This window comes from Melospiza melodia, chromosome 2 (genome assembly GCF_035770615.1).
Source record: "Melospiza melodia melodia isolate bMelMel2 chromosome 2, bMelMel2.pri, whole genome shotgun sequence".
Lineage (NCBI taxonomy): Eukaryota > Metazoa > Chordata > Aves > Passeriformes > Passerellidae > Melospiza > Melospiza melodia.
In genome coordinates this window covers 82,942,752-82,968,996 of record NC_086195.1, presented here as the reverse complement: position 1 = coordinate 82,968,996, position 26,245 = coordinate 82,942,752, and the positions used below count along the sequence as shown (strand labels likewise).

The 26,245-nt window shown below is 41.9% G+C and overlaps 1 protein-coding gene across 1 annotated transcript in view; it reads left to right on the top strand.

Annotated features, from left to right (window-relative positions):
* The first annotated feature begins 3,514 nt into the window (after positions 1-3,514).
* Positions 3,515-26,245, top strand: part of FLT3 (fms related receptor tyrosine kinase 3) — a 42,596-nt gene continuing 19,865 nt past the window's right edge. The window contains exons 1-8 of the mRNA XM_063150480.1: positions 3,515-3,625; positions 16,319-16,443; positions 17,937-18,139; positions 18,929-19,044; positions 21,279-21,396; positions 22,793-22,929; positions 23,519-23,658; positions 23,740-23,893. Of these exons, the coding sequence (XP_063006550.1) occupies positions 3,571-3,625; positions 16,319-16,443; positions 17,937-18,139; positions 18,929-19,044; positions 21,279-21,396; positions 22,793-22,929; positions 23,519-23,658; positions 23,740-23,893 (1,048 nt within the window). The 5' untranslated portion in view covers positions 3,515-3,570. The remainder of the gene's footprint in view (positions 3,626-16,318; positions 16,444-17,936; positions 18,140-18,928; positions 19,045-21,278; positions 21,397-22,792; positions 22,930-23,518; positions 23,659-23,739; positions 23,894-26,245) is intronic.

Genomic DNA, 26,245 nt, shown 5'->3' with positions numbered 1-26,245 from the left:
TCTTTACTAACTGTCTGGAAGAAACCAAGTGTTGCTCCCAACCAGACTCCTATTCATGTGTAAAAAAAAAAAAAATTCACTTCAACTCAGTGAAGTTTTGAATTCAAATTAAGTCACAAATCAGCAGTTGACCCTGAAGTGCTCTTGCTAGCACCTACATTAATAATGTATGCTAACACTTATATTAATAATGTATGGGGGGGAGGTCTTTGCCCTAAGCTAGAATTAAAATTAGTAGGAGCACTAAAATATAAGTCTAGTTTCACTGTGCTGGTATGGCTTAGCTGGAGAATGCTCCCACTGGCATAGGCTTTATCTACCCGTTGCAGTGAAGGCCAACCAGGATGTGACATAAGCTGGATAAAATACTTGATAACAGAAACCATTTTCTCATGGTGGAAAAAAGCCCTGCTCACTCAAAGAACGCTTTACTGTCATAAACATGTGTATGATACATTCATTGAACCCTTTCGGACCCCAGTCCAGTGTCTTTAGGAATAAGTTAATATGGCAGAATTTATAAATATGCTTTGGCTTAGTGCAGTAGATATGAACTGTCCTAGCTGGTTGTTTCACAGAAGCTTTCACACTGAAAACCTGACATAAACATTAAGGCTTCTGATACCAGATCAGCTGAATCACCAGCAACAGATTTTCATTATTAAGTGGTAGTTTCTCCTTGTCAGGATCACAAAAAAGCAAAATGTCTTCAGTGGAATCCTAACAGCTACTGGTGCTGAATGCATCAGGTGGAAGAGAAATCAAAGCACTTAGGTCACTTGCCAGTTTTAAATCAGAGGACAAGGATCCACTTGCCTGGTGGATATGTGTTTAGACAGGTCTTTGCCAGGCTACCCTACTGACAGTGAGCACTCAGTGGCTGGGATAGATGTCTGTTCTTTTCAGAATAGAAGTACAAACTGAGGGCAAAACCTGTCTATATGTGTAGGATGAAAGGGGTACAGGGAAGTACAAAACACTTGGTAAAGATAATTGGTAAAGATCTTGAACTGATTTGGTCCCAACACTGATCCCTCAGGCACAAGGCACACTTCCACTCGGATGTGAAGACACTGACTACAATTCCTTTAGTGTGAAGCCACTATCCAGCCAATTCCTTGTCCACCGATTGGTGCCTCTGTCAAATTCATGTCTGTCCAGTTTAGACACAAAGTTTCATGCAGGCCAGCGGCCAGTTCTTTGCACAAGTCCAGGTAAATGATGTCAGTCGCTCTTCCCTCACACACCAAAGCTGTAACCCCATTGTAGAAGGCCACCTGTAGATTTGTCAGGTGCCATTTGCCCTTAGTGAAGTCATTTTGGCTGTCACCAATCACCTTCTTGTTTTCCATGTGCCTTCTAATAGTTTCTAGGGGAATCTGCTCCATGATCTTGACAGACACTGAGACTGACTACGCTGGTCTGTAGTTCCTTTGGTCTTTTTTTTTTTCTCTTTAAGATGATAAGGGATTGGGGTATCTGGTAAGGGATTGGGAGTGAAATGGCTGGGGCTTTTAGCTTGTAGAAGAGAAGGCTTGGAGAGAACTTTATCAATGTGTATAAGTATCTGATGGGGGAGCCAGACTCATTTCAGTGACAGGACCAGATGCAATGTGCACAAACTGTAGCAGGGGAAGTTCACTCTGAATATCAGGAAACATTTTTATGCTGTGAGGTGTTTAAGTGCTGAATAGATTGCCAGGAAAAGTTGTGGGCTCTCCATCCCTGTTGGTATTTAAAACTGTACTGGATGTGCTCTGGGGCAGCCTGTACTAGCTGATCATGTTTTGAGTATAGCACTGGACTAGACAATCTTCAGACGTGTCTTAAAACCTCATTCATGCTGAGGGACTGTATACCAGTGCAGGCTGTGGGAAAAAAAGGGGCAACCTTCCAGCCAAAAAAGCTTGTTTCCAGCATGGTATTTTCCTGTTTGCATCGATTTCTTTATTGCCCGTGGAATCCTATGCTTCCTTTTCTCATTTTTGCATCCTTGCAAATGTGTACCTCCCTAATTTTCATATCATTTCAGCTCCTGCCTTTGCACTGCAAAACACACACATTTGTATTGAGCACCACAGTACAATGCCATTGACTCAGTCAGTGTGCCTAAGGCAGTCTTGTGAGAGATCATGCATTCATATCCATGAACAATGCTGGTCTCTGTGCCCCATTGCCCCTGCAGTTACCTTCAGGATGTTTTATTGTATTTTCTTTTAGCTATGGTATGTCTGTCTAGTTCTGATTCATCTACATTTTTATTGTGACTTCCCTAATGCAGAAGGTATTTTATTATTGATATCAGGCAGATATCAATAAAAATTCTAAATATAATCTCTGAGATGTTTCTGAGAACACTTTACCAGCACTGAGTTTATTTACTTAGGGATTCTTTGTATCCAGGTTCTGAACAATTGCAGAACAAATGCTTAGCCCTTGGCAAGTAAAAATAACAACTGAATGAACAAAAAATATCACTTTATATATAAAATATAACAGCTGAGCAAATGATAAAAATCCACTGGTCTGTCCTGGGGGATCATAGGGAGATGCTCGAGCTTAATCCTTAGAAGTGGATGCGGTTTCTGCCCGGTGACTCTGACGCACAGCTGTGCAAGGCAGGGAGATCTGTCTGCCCCTCTGCAGTGTCCTGTGCTGGTACAAACCAGCAGGGCTTGCTGACACCAGCAAGTTCAGCTACACCAGGGCCAGTTCCACCTCTTGCACACCAGCAACCTGGAGCTGATGAGGAGGCAGCTCCTGAAGCACCACTAAACTCCGAGAAAGGTGGCAAGCAGGGACAGGCTGAGGACAGAGGGATTCTGCCTCTACAGGCTCGTGTCTGAGCCTGGAGGCCTTTGTTTTTATCCCCTAGACAAGTAATCTGTGTAACAGCTTCAGAACAGCTGTGGCTCGCTTTGAACCTTCCTGCAAACAGTTCCCTGTTCCCCCTGGTATAAGCACAGCCCCGTGCCACAAGCCCACTCCCTGCCCCCAGGGTCTCGGAGGTGACCACAGCAGGTCCTCTGTCACCAGCAGAGCAAGTGCTCACCAAGCATGGGAAACCTCCCTGCCATGACAGATGTGGCAGGGTATTCCCGTGGCGTTGCACTAACTTCATTTGGATTTTTTTTTTTTTTTTTGAGCTCTGCAGATTTGGCAAAACACTTGCTCTTCCCCTCATCGGGACTTGTAGAAATTATGCTTGCTGCCAGCATGTGAAAGCAGAAATTGTAACTGCTTCAAAAACAAGAGTTGAAGTGAGAAAACACGAATTTACAGGAGAAAATATGTCTTGGTAAGTGCGAGCAAAGGACTGGAGACTGAGCAGCTGAAGTGGAGGCAGCTGCTCAGCTTGGTGCAGGCATCCTCTGACAGAAGGAAGATGCTCCCTGACCCCCAGAGAGGCCCCTCTTCTCCACGTCCCACAGCCATTTCCTTGTGGCTCAGGTCTTGAGCCCTCACTTTTGAAGAAGTGGTTTCACTGTGGGCAGCGTCAAGCACCGTTAAGGCAACCACCTGCAGGCTGAGTTTCACTCGGGGCCAGGGCACTGCAGGGCACCACCAGCCATGACAGCGAGCTGGCCCCAGGGCGGCTCCGCTGGAACTCCAGTTCAGCTCACAGGTGAGGTCTTCTCATCACACTCCTCAGGCCCTTTCCTCTCCGTTTCCCGCTCTCACTGCATCCCTTCACATCTTTCTTTCCCCTTTTGTTTCTTTTTCTCTTGAATCTTTTATTTTGTGTCTTATCTTTCTGCTCTCATCTGGAGATGCTCTTCTTCCTCCCATCACCCTAATCTCTCCCAGCCCAGCCTGGCTTTTGCTCTTACTGCATCTGACACATTTTATGCTCAAGGCAAAAAGTATTTAAATTACTTTGGGTTTTTTGTTCTCTTTCTTCTGATTTAAATGTATTTCCTGCTGTTAATGCTAGTTTGACCTGAACACTTAAATAATATACCTGCAATTTCCCACATAAATAGTCTGTAAATCAGATACCTTAGTAGAGAGAAATATAATGATGCATCATTTTCTTATCAGGTTTTTTTTGTTGTTGTTTAATGATCTAAATAGAAGGCCTGATATTAATATATAGAAAGTACCTTTGCGTACTGTTTGAGTGAAGAGTTTTGGAATTTAAAGTTTGTTTTCCTCTACTGAAAACCAGCCCAGCAGTTAACTGTTAAGAAAAAAGGAAATAGCATTTGTTTCCATCTCAAATACCTGAAACTCTTTTTCTCTAAAATTAATGGCTTGTTCCTATCAAAAATGATCTTGCTGATTCAAAATCCAGGACTGAGTGCATGTTTTTCTCCTGATTGATATAGTGCTGGTGCATACCTGAGAAAGTTTTTTTAACAACCTGTGGTCCATTTTTAGCTCCATATACAGAGATAATAATATTTACTTCAAAGAGCAATTGTTAGGTATTATTCATTCATGGTTGAAAGTCTACGTGAGCTATTTGAAGAGAAGGTGGAGTAAAAGTGAAAATGAATAATTTATGATCTCGTGCTTTGCATGACTGTTCATACTACTAAGCAAACCCTGTCAAAGAGGGATTTCTGTATTTTCTTCTTGACTGGACTTTGCTACTTTTGCAGGCTGCCTAACAAAATAAATAAAAGTTACTAGCATCTGGGATGTGATGGTGTCCAAAGGGCCCTGTCAGCATGGCTAAGAGACAGTTCTGCAGAGAGAGCAAAAGGTGTGAGAGCCCCAAGATATTATCCTCTGGGAGGACTGATGTTCTTTCTGCTGAGATATTATTTAGTCAAGGCAAGGTGTACAGGGAGGCAGTGTTTCTTCTCGTAAGGCTGGCTATTGTAGGGAAAAAGTGCAAATGCCTTTGGACATACAAAACAGTGAGGATCTGAAGCATCAGAGACAGACTTGACAGCAAAAATCCTGAGAACTGCTAGTTCCACACGTGTCTCTAACAAATCACTCTTAAAAACAATTTTGGTGTAAATAATGTGAAGCATTTAATGAATTATATATACTTTCTTAAAAAATTCTGTGTTCCCTTTAAGAATCTGTGTCTGGAGATAAGACTGAGTAATAAATTGTGTAGACAACAGATGGTATCCGTATGATGAACCAGTGCCATCAGAAATGGCAAAACTTCACCAGCAAAGGAAAGCTAAAGAATAATAACACCTGTAGGGAAATCTCCACAGTATTTCTTTAGACTTAAGGCAGCAGATCAGTCTTAAAATTACAGGCTCAGAACTGCAAAAGTTTCAAGAAAGAACAAGCATCTTGCCTGTGTTACTTGCTGCAAATAAATGCTCCCCAGCAGCAAGGAATTTAATCCCAAGAACTTCAGAAAACAATATACACAATACAATATATAGGTAAATAGAACTATATACATTAAAAGCACTATTCCAGTTTCTCATCTTACATTCTTCTGGTCATCCCAAACAAGAGTTTGTGGCTAAAGGGAGTGTTATCTAGCATACAAATAGCCTTGCATTAATGGATGAGGTAGGAGCATGGATGGGGCCTGGGAACAGAGGCAGTAATAGTTTAGTGTTTTACAAATTGGAGAATTTTGTAAAAAGAAATTTTCAGTGACCTTTCTCATCAGAGGAAGTTTTCCCCTGACAACCACTTCTGCTCCCTTTTTTTTCTAATTGCACCCCTTTCTTACTGAGAGATGTTCATGAAACCCAGTTTCAGGGCACCTGAGAGAAATGAAGATGTGAGAAGCTGCCTAAGATCTCCTTGTGACTGGGAAATGAGAGGAAATTGTAGATGAGCAAGGACTGCAAACTCAGATCCCAACAATGTCCAGATTAGATTATGGTGTGTCTGACTGCACAAAAATTATAGGGCAGTACTGCTGAAAATTCCCTCACAAACATATAAGTGTCCATTAAATTCCTATGGCAGAGATCCTGGAAAACATGAGATGGGCCAGCATGTTTCTTTTGGAGGAGAACCCAGAAATGTGTGGGACCCAGCCACCTGCAGGATCTGTTCTACTCCCAGCAATACACTGATTTCTCTCCAACAAATCAGCTGACAAACATTCCAGAGCAAGTTCAGGCACTGAGCCCTGCCACTGGCAGGGAGGTGAAATCAATGAGCACCCCAGGGGGAATCAAGTTTGATCTTGTCTCTTTTCCAAAACATGCAAAAACTTGGGTGCAAGCTGGTTGTGAATGTTGGATAAGGCCAGTACATGGTTTGCTCACTCAGGGAAACTGTTTGGCCCAGCAGACCACATATTCATGGTCATCCATCACCATATATTTCATGGATCAGAAGATAAGGTATCACTTCTGAAGATTCCTGAAGGTGAAAGGACTGTGGAGGAAAACAGTTGTATTCCAATGGAAGTAAATGCAACTTTAAACTATGGGTGTTTTGTTTCTTGTGAGGTTTGGAGCCATTTGTTTTTCCCCTTCTTTTCTCCAGAAAATTCCTCTGGTTACCCATATTCCAAGGTGCTGAGAAGCAGAAAGGTGCCCAGAGTGCAGCCCGACTTCCAGGGCTGTCCCCACATCTCACCCAGTGTTGGGTGGGTGCTGCTGCTGCTGTGGCTGCTCAGCAGAGGCAGGTTTGTCAGCAGAGCAGGGCTGTGGGCACCCTGTCCTGCTGCAGGAGCCCCTCCTATAATGACCCCCAAAATAATATGGCATGGAGCACCTCCTGCTCACAGGCTTCTGAAAATGTACCTCTCAAAATACCTGAAACTTCATGAAACTCACATTTCAGCTGAGAAGATGGTTTAGATCTCTGGGTTGATTTAGGTTTTCTGAAAATCTTCCTTTAAAACTGCTTAAAAAATGAGCAGGGCAAACAGACAGAAAAGCTAGCTTATTGCCTGGGTATTTGGCTCTGTTACTGTTGTAAAAGACAATAACACTTACTTGCAGGCACTTACTCCTTTGGTGGCAGATAAGATTTCTAAAGTGTAAGATAGAAGGGCTAGTTTGAAAAGTGATTTATTGTTACAACATGCTCTATAAGGAATATGTTGGATTTTACATTTGTACAACCGCTTCGGAATTGCAATTGCTTTTAACCCTAACCTCCTAATGAGACAAATAAGAACAACTAGTATTTATTTTGTTTATTTTAACCATATTTAGTTCCAAATAGCAACTGTGATTATTTTTTTCAAATATCTCAGATTTATTTTTGTCTTTTCTTACTTTGCAGAAAAATTCTTCCCTCCCACTCTCCCGCTTTCTGTCCATTCTTCCTCCATGCACATCTCAGTCCTTCTGTGCTCCCTCCTCATTCCCTCTTCCAGGAAAGTAAGGATAGTATCATCTAGTCAATTATAGAAACTTGTTTTCATTTAAAAGGGAAGTTTTACCAGACTAGGATGACAAGGAGTATCAGTTCTTTATCTGACACCTTCTGTTTTCATTTCTGTTTCAGGCAGACCTTTTTCTCCTTCTTGAATTTGTGTGAGGACTCTTATACCTCTACCCTTAGATACTTAAGTTAAAGTAGCCTTTGCTTGCAAGAAGTTAATAATTCCACTAATGTCAGTAGAAGTGCTACAGTGTGTTGGGTAATGAGACTGGAGTACTTAAACACAGAGCAGTTTAAAAAAAAAGAGTTAAAGCAAACTTACTTATGTCATTAGATGAGATGGATCTGTTTACCTCACTTCAGGGTTGTCTATCCAGCTTCTTAACAGCACAAACATGCCATTCCCATGAGCCAACATCCTCTAGGGAACAGTCAAGGATAAGGACAGCCCAGTGCCACTTTCTGATTTGTATGAGGCCTCTGTGGTGGCATCACACCAGTGCTTCTTTGCCCACAAAGTTGTGCAGTTGTTCACACAATCACAGCAGAGTTGAGGAAGGGACCTCTGGAGGTCATTTGGTCCAACCCCACTGCTCAAGCAGAGCCCTCTAAAGCCAGCTGCTTGGGATCCTGTCCTGGGAGAATTTCAATACCTCTGAGGGTGGAAAGCACCACCTCTCTGGGCAATGTGTGTCCACGTTTGGTTGCCCATATGGTGGAAAAGTCTGCTCATTGCCTCTGTGTCACTGAGCACTAGCAAGGAGAGCCTGGCTCCGTCCTCTTTGCACACTCCCATCAGGTGTTTGTGCCTCTGAGCTTTCTCTTCCCTGTGCTGAACAGCCCAAGTTCTCTCAGCCTTTCCTCGTAGGAGAGATGTTCCTATCCCATAATCGTCCTTGTGGCACTCCACTGCACTGCACTCCAGTATGCCCATGTCTCTCTTTCACTGAGGAGCCCACAGCCTGGCACAGGACTCCAGGTGTGTCCTTGACAGTGCTGAGTAGAGGCAAAGGAGCTCTGTCTGCTGGCAAAACTCCTCCTAATGTGGTTCGTTGTTCACCATACTTAGTGGGGTGGAAAGGTGATGTGGGAGCCAAGGAGAAGCTCCCTTGAGAGGACGGAAGATGTGGACAAGAAGCAGAAGAAGAACCAGCCACAGCATAGGCTCTTCCTCAGAGAGGTTGCCATGGTAGCTGAGGTTCACTGTATTTTCAGCCACTTTTCAGCCACTTCCTAAAAAAGGGTGTCCTCAGAAGTCCCAGTTATTCTTTGCAAACTGAATCACAAGTGGCTGGAATCACCCAAAATGTGGCTAAAGCAGCAGGGATTTCAGTGAGGTTCCTGGGAGCACCAACCTGAGCAAACTACGTTGTTTTTTCTTCTTAACTTAATGAATGCTGAAATCACTATTTTATCACAAGACATGGTTTGGATATCGGCCTGCAATAAATTCTATGGCAAAATGAATCAATAACACTGGATATGTAATAGTATAATGAAAAAAATACTCCTGCAGTTCCTCTCATTGTGAGCTTATTGTTGCTACATAAGGCACTGAATCTGACATACCCATAAGTAATCAGTAAAAACAGGAGTATATGCTGACTCACAGCTGCCTGTTCTTTGGGGTAAGTTTTTGTCTGGTTTTCCAACAGAGGAGTGTAAAATATATGCCCCATGTGATACCTTGTTTGAAAGCTTCAGCCATCTGAATTATTCTTTGATAAAATCTCTGTGTAATTTACAAGTTGTCTGCAATGAGCCTTAGGCTGGGCTGCTGACTGTCCTCCTCTAAGAACACAGGTATTAGCACTGAAAAGCATATTTTTATCCAAAAGATGAAGCTTGCTGAAATCTGTACCAAAATTTCTTAGGACATAACAAGACAGAGGAAAAATTGAAAACAGTGACCAAGTTATTAGGTATTTCTTAAGAAAAATCATGAAAGAGCAAATTCTTGCAGCTGTTTTCATCTGGGACCTGAAAACAAAGGGTTGATGAAAAGATGATGAAAATTTAAAATATAGAGTTTTGAACAGAATGGACGGAGTTTTCCCTGTTGCTTGTGTCGGGCTCGGTTGTAGTAGGTGGGTCTTGGCAGTAGTTTTCTGAGGCAGATTGAGGAAACTTCTCTGTTTCTCATATGTTGAAGAAGATCTTGTAGATTAAGGCATAGATTAAATTTGGGAGAACTAGGGAAGCAAACTTCTTAAGAGAGACAGTGTGATTTCACTACAGAAACTGGCATAAGATGGATGTTATCAACCAGCAAAACCCTTTGCTGAGACTTACACTGGATGCAGAGAAATGGTTTACCCACTGTGGCAAGTTCTAGTTTAATATATCTTCTGAAGAAATCATTTTGAAGCCACTTTAATAAACAGGGGCACAACCTACATGAAGGTGTTCTTCTGAGAAAGAAGATTTTACTATATTAGTTGTTCTTATGAAAAGAAAACTCGAATTTTTTTCTATTTTTTTTTCAAAATTAGAGAATCATAGAATCATTTAGATTGGAAAAGACCTATAAAATCATCAAGTCCAAGCATTAATCCAGCACTGCCAAATTCACTACTAAATCATGTCCCGAAGAGCTACATTTGTAGGTCTTTTGAATACCTCCAAGGACAGTGACTCAACCACTACCCTGGGCAGCCTGCTCCAACACATGGCCAACCTTTCTTGAAGAAATCATTCCTGATATCCAATCTCAACTTCCCTTGACATAATTTGAGTCCATTTCCTCTCATCCTCTGATTTTTTACCTAGGAGAAGAGGCTGATCCCCAGCTCACCACACTTTCTTTAAGGTAGTTGTAGAGACCAATAAGGTCCCCCATTAGCCTTCTTTCCTCCAGGCTGAACTCCCTCAGCTGCTCCTCAAAAGACTCGTGTTCTGGACTCTTCCTTAACTTTCTGAAGTATTTTTAAGATTTTGTCTTTCAATTAAAAAAAAAAAAAAGAAAATAAAGAGTTTGCTGGAGATTCCATGGGAAAAAAAAAAAAAAAAAAATGAAGTCAGTCATCAGCCATTTGACTAATGCATGAAAGAATTTACAAGTCATTTCTGTGTCACGTTAAGAACATACAAAAGCATGGCATCTCCTCCGGCCCGTGTCCCGCCGGCATTCCCGCGGCAGCGCCGGGATGCGCGGGGCGGCCGCGCGGGCCCGCAGCGCCCCCTGCCGCCCGCCCGCCCCGCCGCAGCCCCTGCGGACCGGGCTGGTGTCCCCTCAGTCCTAGGGGCAATCCACTTCATCCCAACTGCAGCGTGCCCGCGTTCTCCTAACCTGGCTGGTGTCCCCTCAGTCCTAGGGGCAATCCACTTCATCCCAACTGCAGCGGGCCCGCGTTCTCCCTAACCTGGCTGGTGTCCCCTCAGTCCTAGGGGCAATCCACTTCATCCCAACTGCAATCGACATAAAACCTCCTGCCCTCTTACAATACCAAACCCTATTCATCTGATCAGTCCGAATCACCGCAGTGCTCCTACTACAGTCCCTTCCAGTCTCTGCCGCAGGAATCGCAGTACTCCTTACGGACCGTAACCTCAACACCACGTTCTTCGAGCCTGCAGGAGGAGGAGAGCCCGTTCTGCACCAACACCTTTTCTATTCTTAGGTCGCTGTCCTTTTCTGACTCACGGACACTGCCCGGACAAACAGCGCGGCCTGCCTGCACGGGTGGCGCAGGTGGGAGAGCAGCCGGGAGGGCAGGGGAGGTGGTGGGGGCAGATGCAGGTGCAAAAATAATCCACGCGAAGGGCTGCAGGCCGTGGTGAACCAGACTGGCGGGTGACAGTGACGTTCCAGGATGTTGGATAGTGTCACTGTTGGACCCCATTATTCGTTTTTGACTCAGTACACAGACCCAAACTGAGCACTTTATGAAGCTACACAACCTCCCCTGCTCCACTTTCTCTCTGCTGTCTTGCTCAGTGATTCAAGTCTAGAGATTCTCGTCCCCTCTCTCCAAACCCTCCACACAGAGCCATCACACTCTATAGTCTTCTTTCCATCTCAAATCTCAATCGTGCTTGAACACGACTGTGAATAATTAAATCAATTCACGTGACATTTATTGTAACCAACAGGTAAGACCAGATAAATGACTGCTCCTGACCCAGACATATCCCAGGCAGTGTTCCAACAGCTGGTCACAATTAGCATGAGCTGCAGCAGAGGCATCTTGTCACCCACCTTGCTTGTTAAACCCTGTTCTAGCATGGTTATTATTCCAAAACACAGAGCAACACTTCTGGCCCTATCATCATACAAGAATGAACAAGGTGCATATTTTTCTGAGCTGGGAGTTATTTAAGCTGAAAGGGTGAAGATGCTGAGGAAGAAAGATATGCAAAAAGATGAGAAGGACAAAAGTTAAGTTTGATAAGAGAGAAATTAGATATGGTTAAAAGATAGGAACTAGTTTAAGATCGGTTCTTTTTACCTGTCCTGCCTCCCTCTGATTTCTAGCATATTTGTATTGAGTAAAATTCTCACTTCAGGATCCACCACTCTGGGGGTGATTTGAGAAAAAGTCTACCATATGCAAAAGTGGAGGTTTTAAAGAGTTAATGAATGAATATTAAGCTCATCCATGAGCTTAATGCCACTACTTTGGAGACTTTTTTCTGACAAGTCATGACAGACATAACAGTTTTCCGGGAAGAGAGGATCTATTGACCTCCTCTGATCACAAAGAAAATTTTAGAAAGTTAATCCAGAGTCACACTCAGAGGACATAGTCAGAAACCAAAGAAGACCCAAATCATACTTTGCTTTATGTAAATCTTCTGGGCTGTAAAGCAGAGTGGAAGATTGTTGTATGTCTAGGGAAGGCCTGGCTGCTATGTAAAATATTAAGCACCCTGAGCTGAATACAAATACAAGATGCATCCCTTGGTATGAAGAGAAAGGTTTTCATCTTTCACAGTTCTCCAGTTTCCAAGCTATTGTCTTTCTAGTTAACTCAGACTTTCAGCATATTTTGGAGTGGTTTTCCCAGTCTTCCAAAGGCTATTTTTGTCAGGTCCCATTTGAAAATAAACTTTTGGAAGCAGTTGCATTCATCTGGTAGCTGAACTAGCTTAAAGAGAGCTTCTTATTTTGGTATCTCTTCAGTAGATTCAGACCTTTCTTGTCAGCACCATAACACGTAAGCTCTCATTGCCTTTTACAGGCATTGCCCCAAGTATGTGCCAACATATCTTGGTGAAATCTTAGCTGCTAGATGTTTGGCAGCTAGATGTTTGTCTGACTGCAGTGAGAGCAAGATTGCTCCTACTGCCTTTAATTTTGTATAACCTATAAAAAGATAATGAAGATGGAAAGCAGGCATAAACAAACATTGTTCAGAGGCAGCAATTTATTTTCATTTCAGCTTCATTCTAGTTCAGCAATAGACAATATGATTATGCATGCTACATATTTGATATTCTTTACCCAGTGCTTTCAGTCTCTGCAGTTCTTAATTTGGGTTTTCAGGAAGATGGCTGATGTGTAGACCATAACAGCAGCCCTTGAAGAGGCCATGTAGAAGCTGAAAGATCAAGATGGCAAATCAGAACATTATCATTTTCCCAGTGGTTTTTTTCTTGATTTTACTTTTGCTGAAAGGCTCATTCATGCTCTAATTTTCTATTTTCTTCAAGACCTACACAAATTTAGGCCACTCAGTATCACCTAAATACATCTTACTATCATGTTACTCATTCATTTCTCGCTGTAAAGCATCTGGAATTATGTCAGGTTCAAAACATCCTCCCTTACCCTAAAATCCTTCACAGGAATAAAGGTGCACCACAGCAGTGGCAAGCTGTTGCAGTTTACATTACAGAAGAGGAGTCACATTTACTTACACATGAGGGGGTCAGGGTGCTCACTGCTTCCAGCATAGTCCCTCACACCATCCTGTACAGCTGCAGTTCCAGCTCATCTGACACTTTGTTTGCATGTCTCACTCACAGTCTGGTTGCTACAGCTGTCTAACTTTTGGCTGCAAATCTGCTCCCTGTTGGTGTTTAAGTACACCCTCCCCTCTTCTGCTGTGTCCTTAGGCTCCCTCTGACAAGGCAGCATGGGCAAAGTGGAATCATGTCACATTGGGATACACTGGCTTAGCTTGTACAATCAGAAGTTTAAATTATTCACAAATCAGGAACATAAAGCAAGGGAATGCTCAGCAAGCCAAATGAGTTGAGATTTTGAGGTCATATTTTCAGGTGGTTTCTGTTGGTGTGTTTTAGAAATCAGAGGACAATAGGTGGGTTTCCATCAGTTAAATCCCTGGCCATGAGCAAGGTGAATAGTCTCTGCTTTGAAAAGGGTGGAAGAATCAGCCAACAAACCAACAGAAGTGGAGAATGCTGAGCAGAGATAGACCTGGTGAAAGGATAGGGGGGGAGCTAGAAACCTGAGTTGCACTGATGGAAGGAATTCAGCGTGCTTGGTGTAGATACCTGATGCATGCCTGCCTTTCAGCTGCCCGCTGGCACTCCGACTCAAGAAGTGCCATTATTATTTTTATAGCCAAAGGATGGAGACACATGTCTCCACAAAGAAATCACTTTCATCCTTCTTAGGGGTAACACACAGGGTTTTACTCAGACATCTGCAAAAGCAGCACATTGCCCGTGCATGCTGTGGAAAGGAGGCAACCAAAATGAAGTGTATGTTGTGTGCCTGAATGAGAAGGTCTCAGCCTTAATACACTTTGACAAGGAGAAGAGATTGTCAAAGTGTTGCCAGCTCAGAGCTCAGACAGTTCCAGAAGATACAAATGGCAAGGAGGAGATGGCCCCAACTCTAACTTGTTTCTTCCTGCTTCCAGTTTTGCTCCTTCATTGCCTGCAGGAAGACACTCATCATATTCATCCTTCAAGTTCTTTGTGATATATTTACTTTCTTTCTTTCTTTCAACTCTGCACCTAGCTTTATGTGCAACCATCTCAGGAACTGAGGGGAAAAAAAAATAAAGAAAACAAAGCAAAACGCCAAGGCCTGAGGGCAGAAAAATTTCAGGTTGCCAGGAGAAATAAGTTATTTTATGATTCACTGCTTATTTGTACTGTTGATGGCTGGCTTTAGGGAATTAATGGAAATCAGACACGTTTCACCCAGCCAGCTGTACAGTCTTCCTTCTGTTTGGTGTAGTGGTGGGAACACGGTTACTGTTGCTCCTTTAAAGCTGAAAGGTGACCTTTGAAGCGGCAGTCCTGCAGAAAGGCTTATAGGAAGCATTCTGGAGAGATGATGCCTTTGAGGCATCAGAAGCTTTCTCACACTGCTCTTTACGCAAAAGGATAAAGGACTTCTGCTACTTGGGGCATCCACAATTCCTCTGGGCAGCCTCATTCCGTGCCTCAACACCTTCCTAACGAGGAATTTCTTCCTAACATTTAATCTAAACCTGCCCTCTTTCAGTTGAAACATTCCCCCTCGCCCTTGTAAAACACCCCCCTCCAGCTCTCTTCTAGCCCCCTTCAGGTGCCTGCAAGGTGCTGAACGGCATCCTTCTCTTCTCCAGGCTAAACAGCCCCAAATCTCTCAACCTGTCTCCGTAAGGGATAATTGTTGATAATCCTCTGATAATCTTTGTGGCCCTCCTCTGGCCATGCTCCAATGACTCCATGTCCCTCTGTACCCCAGAGCTGAGCACAGCACTGCAGGTGGGGTCTCACAACAGAGCAGAGGGGCAGAATCCGCTCCCTTGACCTGCTGCCAACGCTGCTTCTGATGCACCTCGGGATGAAGTTGGCTCTCTGTGCTGCAGCTGGACACTGCCAGCTCATCTTGAACTTCTCATCCACAACATTACTGAGCCCTTCTGCCCCGGGGCTGCTCTCAATCAATGTTTCACTCAGCCTGTGTCTGTGCTTGGGATTGCCCTGACCCAGGTGCAGCACCCTGCACTTGGCCTTATTGAACATCGCGAGGTTCCCGCAGGCTCACCCCTCAAGCCAACCCAGGTCCCTCTGGATGGAATCCCTTCTCCAGTGTGTTGCCTGCAGCACACAGCTTGGTGTCATCAGCAAGCTTGCTGAGGGTGCACTTGATCCCACTGTGCATGTCATTGATAGAGATGTTAGGACATATTGGTCCCAGTTCTGACCCCTCAGGAATACCGCTTGTCACTGCTCTCTGCTTGGACATCAAGCCTTTGTCCATCCATCCATTGACCAGATTTGCCAGGTGCCATTTGCTCTCAGTGAGGTCATGTTGGCTGTCACCAGTCACCTCCTAATTTTCCATGTGACTTATAGTTTCCAGGAGGATCTGCTCCATAATCTGGACAGGCACCAAGACTGCCTGTCCTGTAGTTCTCCAGGTCGTTTTTTTTTTCCTCTTTGAAAAGGCAACTTATGTTTTCCCTTTTCTTATCAGTGGGAATTTCACAGGACTGATACAGCTTGTCAAATGTGATGGATAGGGGCTTATCCACTTCCTTTGCCAGTTTCCTCAGGATTCTAGACACATCTCATCAGGTCGCTTGGGCTTGTTCACTTTCATATTCCCTAGATGTTTTCAAACCTGATCTCCTACAGCAGGTGGTTCTCATTTTCCCAGTCCTTGCCTTTGCCTTCTGTGGGAAGGAAGGTGCATGATCATCCTCCATCTCACAGTGGGCATGATCGTCTTCCATCTCCGTGCTGCAGAGTTTGGTGCTGCAAGGTTTGGTGCTTTCCAGCACAAGGATGCAAAAGGGAAGTGCAAGAGAGCATCTGTGTTTGGTAATGCTGTTTCTAAAGGAACCTCTATAACACAGAGTGTCTTTTGTCTTTAGACTTTCTCTGCAATATTATGGGACATGCTTGTAAAGTCTGATGTGCCTGTGCTTTTGAAAGGTTCTCCAAACAGAGCTTCCACTCAGCTTCAATACACAAATGCAGAGTTAGCATATTCATACAGTATGTCTGTATATTCAGTTTGGCTTTTTTTTTTTTTAAGATGTAATCTTTCGTTTTGTTGTATTTTAACTAAAACTACCGTCCCATAGCAGAGATCTAGACTTTATTGCATGTGTTTTCTATTTCTGTTTTGCAGTTTTTGTTATGACAGCAGTTGCTTTCACTTCTACAATGACTCAAAATACATCTGAGATCACGTGTGGGTTTATCAGCCAGAAGGATGAAGGTTCAGAAGCACCAGAGACATCAGTAGCTCCTAAGGTGATATAATAGAGAACAAGTTGCTTATAAAATGTTCCTGTCCACTCCAGGATACCTTCCCAGAAACTTACGATGCCCTAAACCTTTAGAATGTGAGGACATCACAGACAAAATCTAGAGTTATGCCAAATATGGCACCAGTAGGTTAGAGGGATACATATCTGAAAATTAAGGCCCTGAAACTGTGAATAGTTAAGTACCAGTTTTCTCTAAAACTGGCTTTTTTATTGACATCTTGATGTTATCTTATATCAGCATGCCTGAATATTGCTGGATATTGTTGGCAATATATCAGTGTTAAAATATATATAAAAATATGTGCCCTTAAGAGGAGACTGCCAAGGCCATAGGGGGTGTGTGCCACAGCTGCTGGGACTGACAGAAAGTTGTACCACCCTCTATTCCCACCACCAAAGCCCATAAATCGCTGTCAGGTCCAAACTTTGACTTCAACACCAAAGCTGGACAATGAATTTAATACCATTTTATTTTCTTCTAAATCCCAGTGGTAGAAAACCAGGTGGAGATCATGTGTAACTAAATTATAAATCAGCTGAGACCTGTGGTTAAAATATTTCCTGAGGATTCTTGTTTCAAGGAAGTGTTATGAAATCTTTTTCATTCCTGAATGAATGAATAGTAATTCAAATAACAAATGAAGATATAGCAGCCAAAGTTGTGCTGTCCTTGTATCTGACAAGGCAGAATTTGGCTGTTATTTCTGGGTACTTCTCAGGTCAAGAGAAAGGAGAAAGGAGAGAGGCGTGAGAAGAACCAACCAACCAAACAAAATGGGGATGCAATGAACTCTGTCCTTTTATAGACTTACGCAGAGTAAAATTCACCCAACAAAGCAATGGAGACATTTAGGGCTCATCTTCAGACAGAGCTACTTCCTTGCCACCTTTTGCTGCAGCCAGTCTCAGAGACTCACTATTCCGTTGGTGGCTTTCAGAATGACTGTGGAAGATTCTGTTTCTGTTTGCAATTCTCCTTTAGCTGTACACAGGGGTGAGGAAATGAAAAACATGACAGCATCCAGCTGTTCCTTACCCAGTAAAGCCCCCAAGGAGCTGAGGAGCAGCCTGGCCAGATGATGCAGTGACAAGCAGTGAGATGCTAAAATAAACCCAACATTCTGACCCTGCCTTTGCATCCAAGTTCCAAACAGAAAGGTTTCATTATAGTTCTGTGTCTCCCTGTGGTTCTAAACAAAAGAAAATAAAATCAAGTGTAAAGAATAACTTGTATCACTAACAGAAGTTTATCATGGTTCTGGCTAAGATTGTTCTGTGGTGTTTGTCTAGAGAACAGAATTGACTAATTAAACAGGAGCCCTATAGAGTTTCCTCATGCAGTAGAATTCCACATATTTATTAATAGGTTGGGTGGTAGAAATAGAACCCTTTAAAAATATCTGAGTGCAAAAAAAAAAAAAGCAAATAAAGCTAACTGCTAATAAATACCTAACAGTCTGTCCTCTCGCATTGCAGGTTCCTAATATTTTGGAAGATCTTGGGTGTTACTTGAATTCTCAAGGAACAGAGAACATCTACCAAACAATAAAAAATGTGGAAGTCAATGTATTTGAAGATATTGAATTAAGAATAACAATGAGCATTTCAAATATAATTTCATGCTTTTGGTTCTTTAAAAAGAGCAAAACCTGTAAACTTTCTTTTGACTCAGAGAATAGGTAAGTCAGGGGATGTACTAGATCAAAGATCCTTTAAGAGATCTTTTCTTTTAGAATGCAAATCGAATGTTTTCTGTGACTGTGCCTGTGTTTGATTTCATGTATGCATTATCTTTTTCAATCTCTTAATCCTTAACTGTTGTCACCCAGAAGCACATTATTGTCATCTAAATGATTGTCATTTAGATCAATGTACACATATGAATCTTAAAACTAAGAACATTTTAAAATAAGCTTGTTCTTTTAATTTGTATGGCATCCTGCATGGGAGTCTCCAGGCAGTCTCTGACATTGATGGATTTGAGCTTTGCCATGATCTTGAGGAAAAATTATGATTTTATAGCCAAAGAAACAGAGGCATGAAAATTATGTGGCTTTTAGGCTCACAGTGCAGATCAAGAACAACAGCACCAGCATTCTGACTCTCGCAGCCAAACCTGGACTGGAACCTGAGGCTCCATAATTCCCTCCTCATGGAAACTTGTAGAATGAGACTGTAGGTAAAGCATTTGGCTGTGGAGCTCCTGAACTGCCTCCAGCTCAGGAAGGCCATCCTTCCCAATGCTTCTCAGCATTAAGCATGTGGTACTGTGACTGCAGGTTCCTGTGTGCTGCTTGTGTAGGAAGACACATGAAGGAAGTATTTCAGGTTGAAGGGCACAGTGTAAATAATGAATACCAGTGTCTTTGAAGGGTTTTTGCAAGTGATAAAGAGCTAACATTTAATTGTGTGTGTTGCATATTACCTTCTTCATATTCGTGTGACAAATACAACTTTCTGTTTCACAGATATATTGCATCTTTGGCTTTTTCCCAAATAAAAGAAGGACAAGCTGGGACGTACACCCTCTTGGTCACAAGTAAAACTGGCAATTACACAGTGGTTGTGCCTGTTCTCATCAGAAGTAAGTATGTCTACATGAAAGGGGTCACTCCATCAATAGGTTCAAGGGCAGAGGCTCAAGTTCAGTCAAAGCAGTGAAGCTTTCATGTGCTGCACTTCAAGCATCTTCCTAGATTAGCATAGCACTTGGAGCTGTCTTCAGTGGCTGAAGTCAGAACCACAAACTATGTAAGTCAGCTTTCTCTAGTCAATAAACCATGCAAATGAACAAATAAGGATGTAAATGTGCACAAGCTTTCTTCTCCCCTGTGAAAAATCCCCTCTGTGTCAAAAGGGATAAACTGATGGTGGCTTTTTTTTTTTTTTTTTTTTGTGCTTTCCATGCTCATGGGCTAGATTTGTTTGCTTTCATTTTAACCTGTTTATTGTTGGTGTTGCTAACTTGGTTGTTATGTGGACCAGATCAGGATTTCCCTTTTATGTTCTGGTCACGCTTTTACCTGCTGCCACTTTTCCAGTTGTTCCTGCTGCTAGGGCTCTCACTTCTCGCACTGCTTTTCCTTTTACAGTTCTGTGGGTGGCAAGAGGTCCACTGAGGAAAGGGGAAACAAAGAGTCCCTCTTCTCAGTGCCAGCTTTGACTTCTTCATTGTCTTTTAAATCAAAACTTAAAACTTATCAGTTCTGCAGCTGCTCAACACAAGTGTGCCCAAGAAGATGAGGTTTTAGCTGCTGTTAAATGCTCATGACAGAGCTCCTGTGAGGTGCAACTTTTTGAAAGGCTCCCAGTGAGACTGGATTTGATTGAGTTTTCTCAAGGCTCACACAAGAGACTTCTCTGATGCAAAGGCAACTGCTGCAACCAAGTGCAAGCTTCTGTTTCTAACTAGAGGTGTCCAAAAACATCTCAAAAACCCCCATAAAGACACATAGTGACATGATTTTTTTAACAGAATAGAAAGATTATATTATTTTGTCTGGAATGGGATAAATTTAAAGATAAAATGTAAAACTGCAAAAAGATTTCAAAGGCAAAACCTCAATCCAAACAGCTAAAAGACTAGCAAACCCTTCCAGGTTTAACAAGCGCTATTACTTGCCTTGGTTTTCATAAACTGTAACTAATCAACATTTGGTTTTCCCTCTTTAGTTGTTTTTAAAGTATTTCTTCTGTTTAACTTTTTTTCTCTCTCTGGTGCCAGAAAAGTCACCTCTAATCTCTCCTTGTTTAATTTGAAGTGTTACTGCGTGCCTCAGTTATAATTTTAACAGCTTCATTGAGGGGATAAAGTATTAAACTTTTCATTAAGAATTGCCATCTCTATACCAATTAGTCTTTAGAGGTAAAAAGTGTTATTACATGTGCAAGCAAGAATAGTTTGAAACAATGTCGGTAAAGGTCTTTTCTATATCAATTGCTTGAATTGCTTTCTCTTTGGTCCTGTGAATTTAATGTCATGATTACCTCTCTTATAAAACCCTTCAGGCTAGATGTGAATCCTTCAACTTGGATGTGAATTTCTGTAGGTAAAAAAAACCTCTTAGACATAAATGAGGAAAGAAATGACAAAGCCATGATTATTACTTTCACCTTAGCACGTCACCTTGCCCACAGTGAAAGTATGACTGAGGAAAATGTCACTTTTACATGTGGCAGCTGCAATTTCATTGAAAGATTACTCAAAACTGGACTCAGTGCTTTTCATTTTGAGTCGAACCTTTAGCAGTTTTAATACATTAAATTTTTTGTTCCTAGTCCAGGTCTGTGCCTGAGAGGTTCAGGACACTGGGAATTGTCTAGGAATCATTTCCCTCTGGGTTACAGATGCAGAGTAGAGAAGTTTGCTGGTTATCAGAAGTCATTATCACCCCTTCTGTCTCCATCATGTATCTGATCTGACTGAGCAAACCCCATTTTGTGCACAGATTTTGTAGTCTCAACAGATACTCCACCAAAAGACGAGCTTGGATGTGATTTCAAAATCACAGTTGTTCCTGCCCAGTGAAATGAATAGCAACCACAGCAAATTAACACCTTTCAGTATCAGCCTTGGGATTATCCCCTGGCATATAGAGGCAGGCTTTTGGTACAGGGAAGCTGTGCATTTAGCAATCAAAGCTGAAAAGCTCATGAGACCAACCCGCAGTGCACTTAAGGCTAAACCATTTTCTGTTCCCTCAGTGTTGAAACTCCTGAAACAAATCACAGCTATGAAACTTTATGTACTTCAAAATAAACAAAACAGTGTTTCAAAATTATTTAATCTTTCTTAAACATTTGCATGATTTTTATCAGAAAAACCAGCCAAACCCTATTTCAGGAAAAGGGAAAAATCAGATTCTATCAAGTGCATTTCTGAGAGTTACCCCCAGCCCTCTGTGGAATGGATATTCTGCAAAACACCTGAGAAGAGGTATGTGTGTGTTTATATGCATGTTGAATCCCTAGACTGAAAGTTTGCCATCTTCTGAAGAAAAAGTGGCAGGGTGAGAAGAAATGACCTCATGATGTGCCGGGGAAGGTTTTGATTGTATATTAGGAAAAATTTCTTCACTGATAGGGTTACTAAGCACTGGAACAGGCTGTCAGAGGAAGCAATTGAATCACCATCCCTGGAAGTGTTCAGAAAACTTGTAATGTGGCACTTGGGGACCCGGCTTAGTGGTGAAGATGGCACAGTTAGTTCGATGGTTTGACTCGATCTCAGAGGTCTTCTCCAATCTTAAAGATTCCATGATTCTACACTGCTTAGTGTGCCTACTCAGCTATCAGGGAGATAACTGAAGAAGAGCCTTTGATTCAGAATTTTTGGAGATGGGTTCTGCTGTTTAGCACACTCACGGGTTAAAAACATAGGAAAACCTATGTCCACATGATCCACTTTTGGAGTGCTGCAACACATTTTCCCTAGACATTTTAACTATTGTGCTCTTTTGGAAACTACCACCTCTGGGCTTTAGAAATTTTATTCTGGATTCATATTTTCATGAAGAGCAAATCAAAGGCATCTTGTTTCCCCTTAGTTTTTCACATTGTTTTAAAATTTGAATCTTACAATCATAGAACACTTTAGATTGAAAAGGACCATAAAAGCTCATCTTTGGAGTCTGAGTGAGCTACAAGATGCAGGTACATCTTCAACAAGATGATTTGATGGTTTCAAATCACCTCCCTGGGCCTTAGCAGAGCTTCTAGGAGGGTGTGTTCTGTGACCTTCCCAGGCCAGAAGTGAGGCTGACAGGTTGACAGTTCCCATGGCCTTCCTTTCTACTCTTTTTTTAAATGATGCAATGTTTCCCTTTTTCCCGTCACTGGGGTCTTCACCAGGAGCATCAGGGCTGAGAAGACAAGAGGTTGTGATTTCGTAAGCTAAATCATTTTTCCCATTCTATTAATAGATAAAGTTTATTCTATTTACAGGGGCAATAATGCTTTTCTCTGCAGCATGGCAGTTTGGGGTCTGGATCTCCTAATGCCACTGGATTTGCAGCACCTCCCACCACCAGGAAATCAGAGATGTGGTGTGAAAGCTCAGCCTCTATGATTTTCCTCTTGTCTGGATTTTAATCACATAATTACCTGTCTAAGAGCCAGTTTGAGCATATTCAGGTCATTTCAGCTCACATTTCTGCTCAGACTGTGACATTTTTACTTTCTTATCTTCACCTTTGCTAGTTCCTTTTTATTCAATACGTGAAATCCAGTTTTCCCACTATTGTTTGCATATTCTCATGGCTTAGAGATTTATCAGATTTTTTTGCTTGCGGTTAACCAAATGAGTCAATGAATAATTATGCTTGTAATTGCAGTTGCCCTTATAAAAGGCATGAAGAAACTGGAGAAATAGATGGCATCCAGATGGTGCAACATGAATTATTTCAAACTTACATATGGTGCTGTGCAGTCAATGTCCTGGGCAGAGAATGCACCAGCTTCTTTACGATAGGTAACTTCCCTCTAAGGTTTACTTGCATGTGAGCTCAATCCTGCTGCTGAAGTTAGTTGCACTACTCATCTGAGTATGATTTCTGGTCTAAGCTCTTTGTTTGTAATCACTGGAATAAAGCTAACAGTGAATATCATTGCTCTGTTTTAAACCTAATTTCAATAGCTCTTTGTGGTCTCTGTAAAAAGCCTCTTGCCTTTCTATATTTGCTATACTTGTATTGACTTTTTGTTCAGGCTTTTAGGACTGTGTGCATGGAAAAGCTCACCAAAGTGTTCTCAAACATATATATTTATATATAATTTTTAATTAATATATGCACTCAGATTTGCTTGCCTGTTTTTTAAATAAACCCAACCCAAGCTAAGCTCTATGCTGCATTGTGCCCTAGAGGTGTCTTGTGAATCGTGACGAAATTTGTTTTGAGACATCTAAATCCATGACGGTTACTAATTTCATTATTATGGTAATTATCATTACTATGTAAAAATTAATATCTATACAGCATTAGCAGAAAAAATGTTGATCTAACTGAGCATTTTCCAGGCAAAATGATGATTGTTTCACTGTCTGTGTTTTGGTTTTGTAGATTTAAATGAAAGACAGGCAGCACCTTTACCTGAACTACTACTTAAGGTTGGGGAGCCATTGCTGATCAGATGCAGAGCTGTTCACCATAATTATAAATTCAGAATACAACTATCTTTTGAAAACAGAGAAGTTGAGCAGGTAAAAAGACAGGACATACATTAACATAGGTTGTATCAGGCACTATCAACTGATTAAATGTGAATCTCTGTTGAAAACCAGGGTTGCTGCTTTGAAGGATTAGAATATCAAGAAGACTTGTCAGCAATTCGGGTCCAGCATGTGTTTATTTCAGCAGCAGAAAGAAATGACAGTGGACATTACACCTGCTCTTCTACTGCTCATCCAAATCAAACTGCTTTGATCACAGTTCTAGGTAATTCCATTCCTGGTGTTAACTTTGTCTCTCAGCTGTTTTGCTTTGTTTTCCATGTGTCTGTTCCTTACTTGCAGATATGCACTGTATGTTTGTAGTTCCCTTGCTGAGGAAAAAGTCTGTTTGCACTTCCAAGCAATTCAGGAGAGCCAAGAGATTAATCTGAACTGAGTCATTCTGGTACCTGAGTACAATTAACCTTTTCTTTATATTGATTTTCAAATAATTCCCTTTAAAAGACAGTGCTTTTAGAGGTGGCACTGTTTAGACATGCAGTCTGTATGACTGTTTCAATGGGGTCTTCTGGAATCACAGGCTGGGATTCATCTCATATGTTGGTGACTCTCAGCCAGTGCACCACAGAGTCATAAATTTAAAAAGCAAATCTCATTCTACTTAAGCAATATGCTTATTTAAAAGCCAGCAGTGTTGAATTTAGCTGAGAGCAGCCTCAGCTGCAAACTTTGTTTCTCAGATGGAAAAAATATACAAACAGGCCTAGGTCTGGAAACAAGGCATGAAAAGGAAAGATGTAGGCAGGACCATGCTGCTGGAGTAGGTACAGGGTGTAATTCAATGACTGGTGTGCCTGGAGCTGGAGCCTCTAGCCCTGAAAACACGGCTCTCCAAAGCAGCCACCATATGTTTGACCCCAGATGTAGCTGCTCTCAGGCTTTACAATACCTAGGCTAGGTATGGCAGGAAGTGAGAATACTTACTCCAGTCTCTTCAGAAATTACTTTCCCAGTACAATATCCTCTTTTCAGCTTCTGCCTACCACTGAGCGGGAAGTTCTCTCACCATTTACAATAACTGAGTACAATACCTGTGCCTTTTTCTACGCACATCTCCTTGGTAAACAGGAACATAGGGGTGAGGGTGTACTGTAGAGGTAGGGCAAGATCCTCTTTTTCATCAGTGGCCATGCATAGGTCAGAAAGAGTGGCTTCTGGGATCTGTGAACTATCAGGTGTGAGCATGGGTGACAGTCAGAGGGAATTATTTGAGTTGCTATCCCTGGAAGGCTGTATTTCTGAGCAGGGTATTTTTTTCACCACAATGCACCAACCTGTACTGAATGTCTGTGCCCTCCTTAATACCCCTTTATCCCAGCAAAACTTCTGAGGGTTCATTGTCTTTGCTGGTGAGAAAATCTATTTGTTTACTTACATGGTGGATTAAAGTGGGTGATGTTGTCATACCAAGCTAACAGCTGTGCTTCTCTCTCCAAGTTTCTACAGGAATATCCTGTGCTTCTGATCCATCCCAGCATTTAGCCTAATGTGTTAATGACAGTCACTGTGGGTGTGAATTTATGCTAACAATGCAGATTCCATTCCAGCAGTGATACAGATACAGATTTCACTCAGTTGCCCATGTCTTAGGGTAGCAGTTTCTGAAACAATCAGCATCCCACCTTTAAACCATCACTGTACATGATTCAACACCTGTAGCTTCACTGGGAATCCTCATGGTATAACTTATCCAAGAGAAAACTGATTTGGTTGGCACACCCTCCATTGCCTGGGGAGCCTGGCTATCACAGATGTATGGATGTAATCTCTAATAATGCCTTGCAGCCAGACTGCTTTCATTTGTTCTTTGGTAATTGAAACCTCACCAGTTTATCCCAATTTGTGTGACCATCAGGTCAGGCAGGGTGGTTAGGCCACTTCAAAGCACAGCAGAGATCATGCCAACAACTGCAACTGCAAGGCTCTTTGTTACTGCAGGTCTTTTGTTCAGTTTCCACCACTGTTAAACAAAGAATTTTTAGCACTACACAATCTCACTTAAGGAATATGTAAGCTATTTTGCAGCACATAATATTAAAAGTAAAAAAATACACAAATATGAGAAACACAGAGACTTGTTCAGCCTCGAGAATTCCATCTCACCTCTTTGTCATTGCTAAGTGTAAATAGTCAAAAATAATAAACCAAGCAAAAATGTGCCATTTTCTTTCTCCTCCAATAAAGAAACTACTTTTTTTTCCTCGGTTGTTTTCCCAAGAAATGGCATACACTGCTCCAAGGTCCTTATATGCTCTCTGGAGAGTCTTTACTCTTGGTTGGTTGTGTTGTTTACAGTACACTCGGAGCCTGGAAGGATGAGGACAAAAAGATGAAGGTTCCATGTATAAAATCAATAAGCCTTTAATGTCAAAAAATAAGAGAGTACTCATGAAAGCAATAGTTTCTTGTTTTGAAATACTTAAATGTTTGTGGTTTTTATGGGAGTTTCCTAGTAGTAAGTAGGTTAAGACAGATAAAACACCAAGCAGAATATAAGGTTACAATCAGAAGAAAACACTCAAAAGGGAAAAAGAGGTTCAGCAATATTTTTATAGTG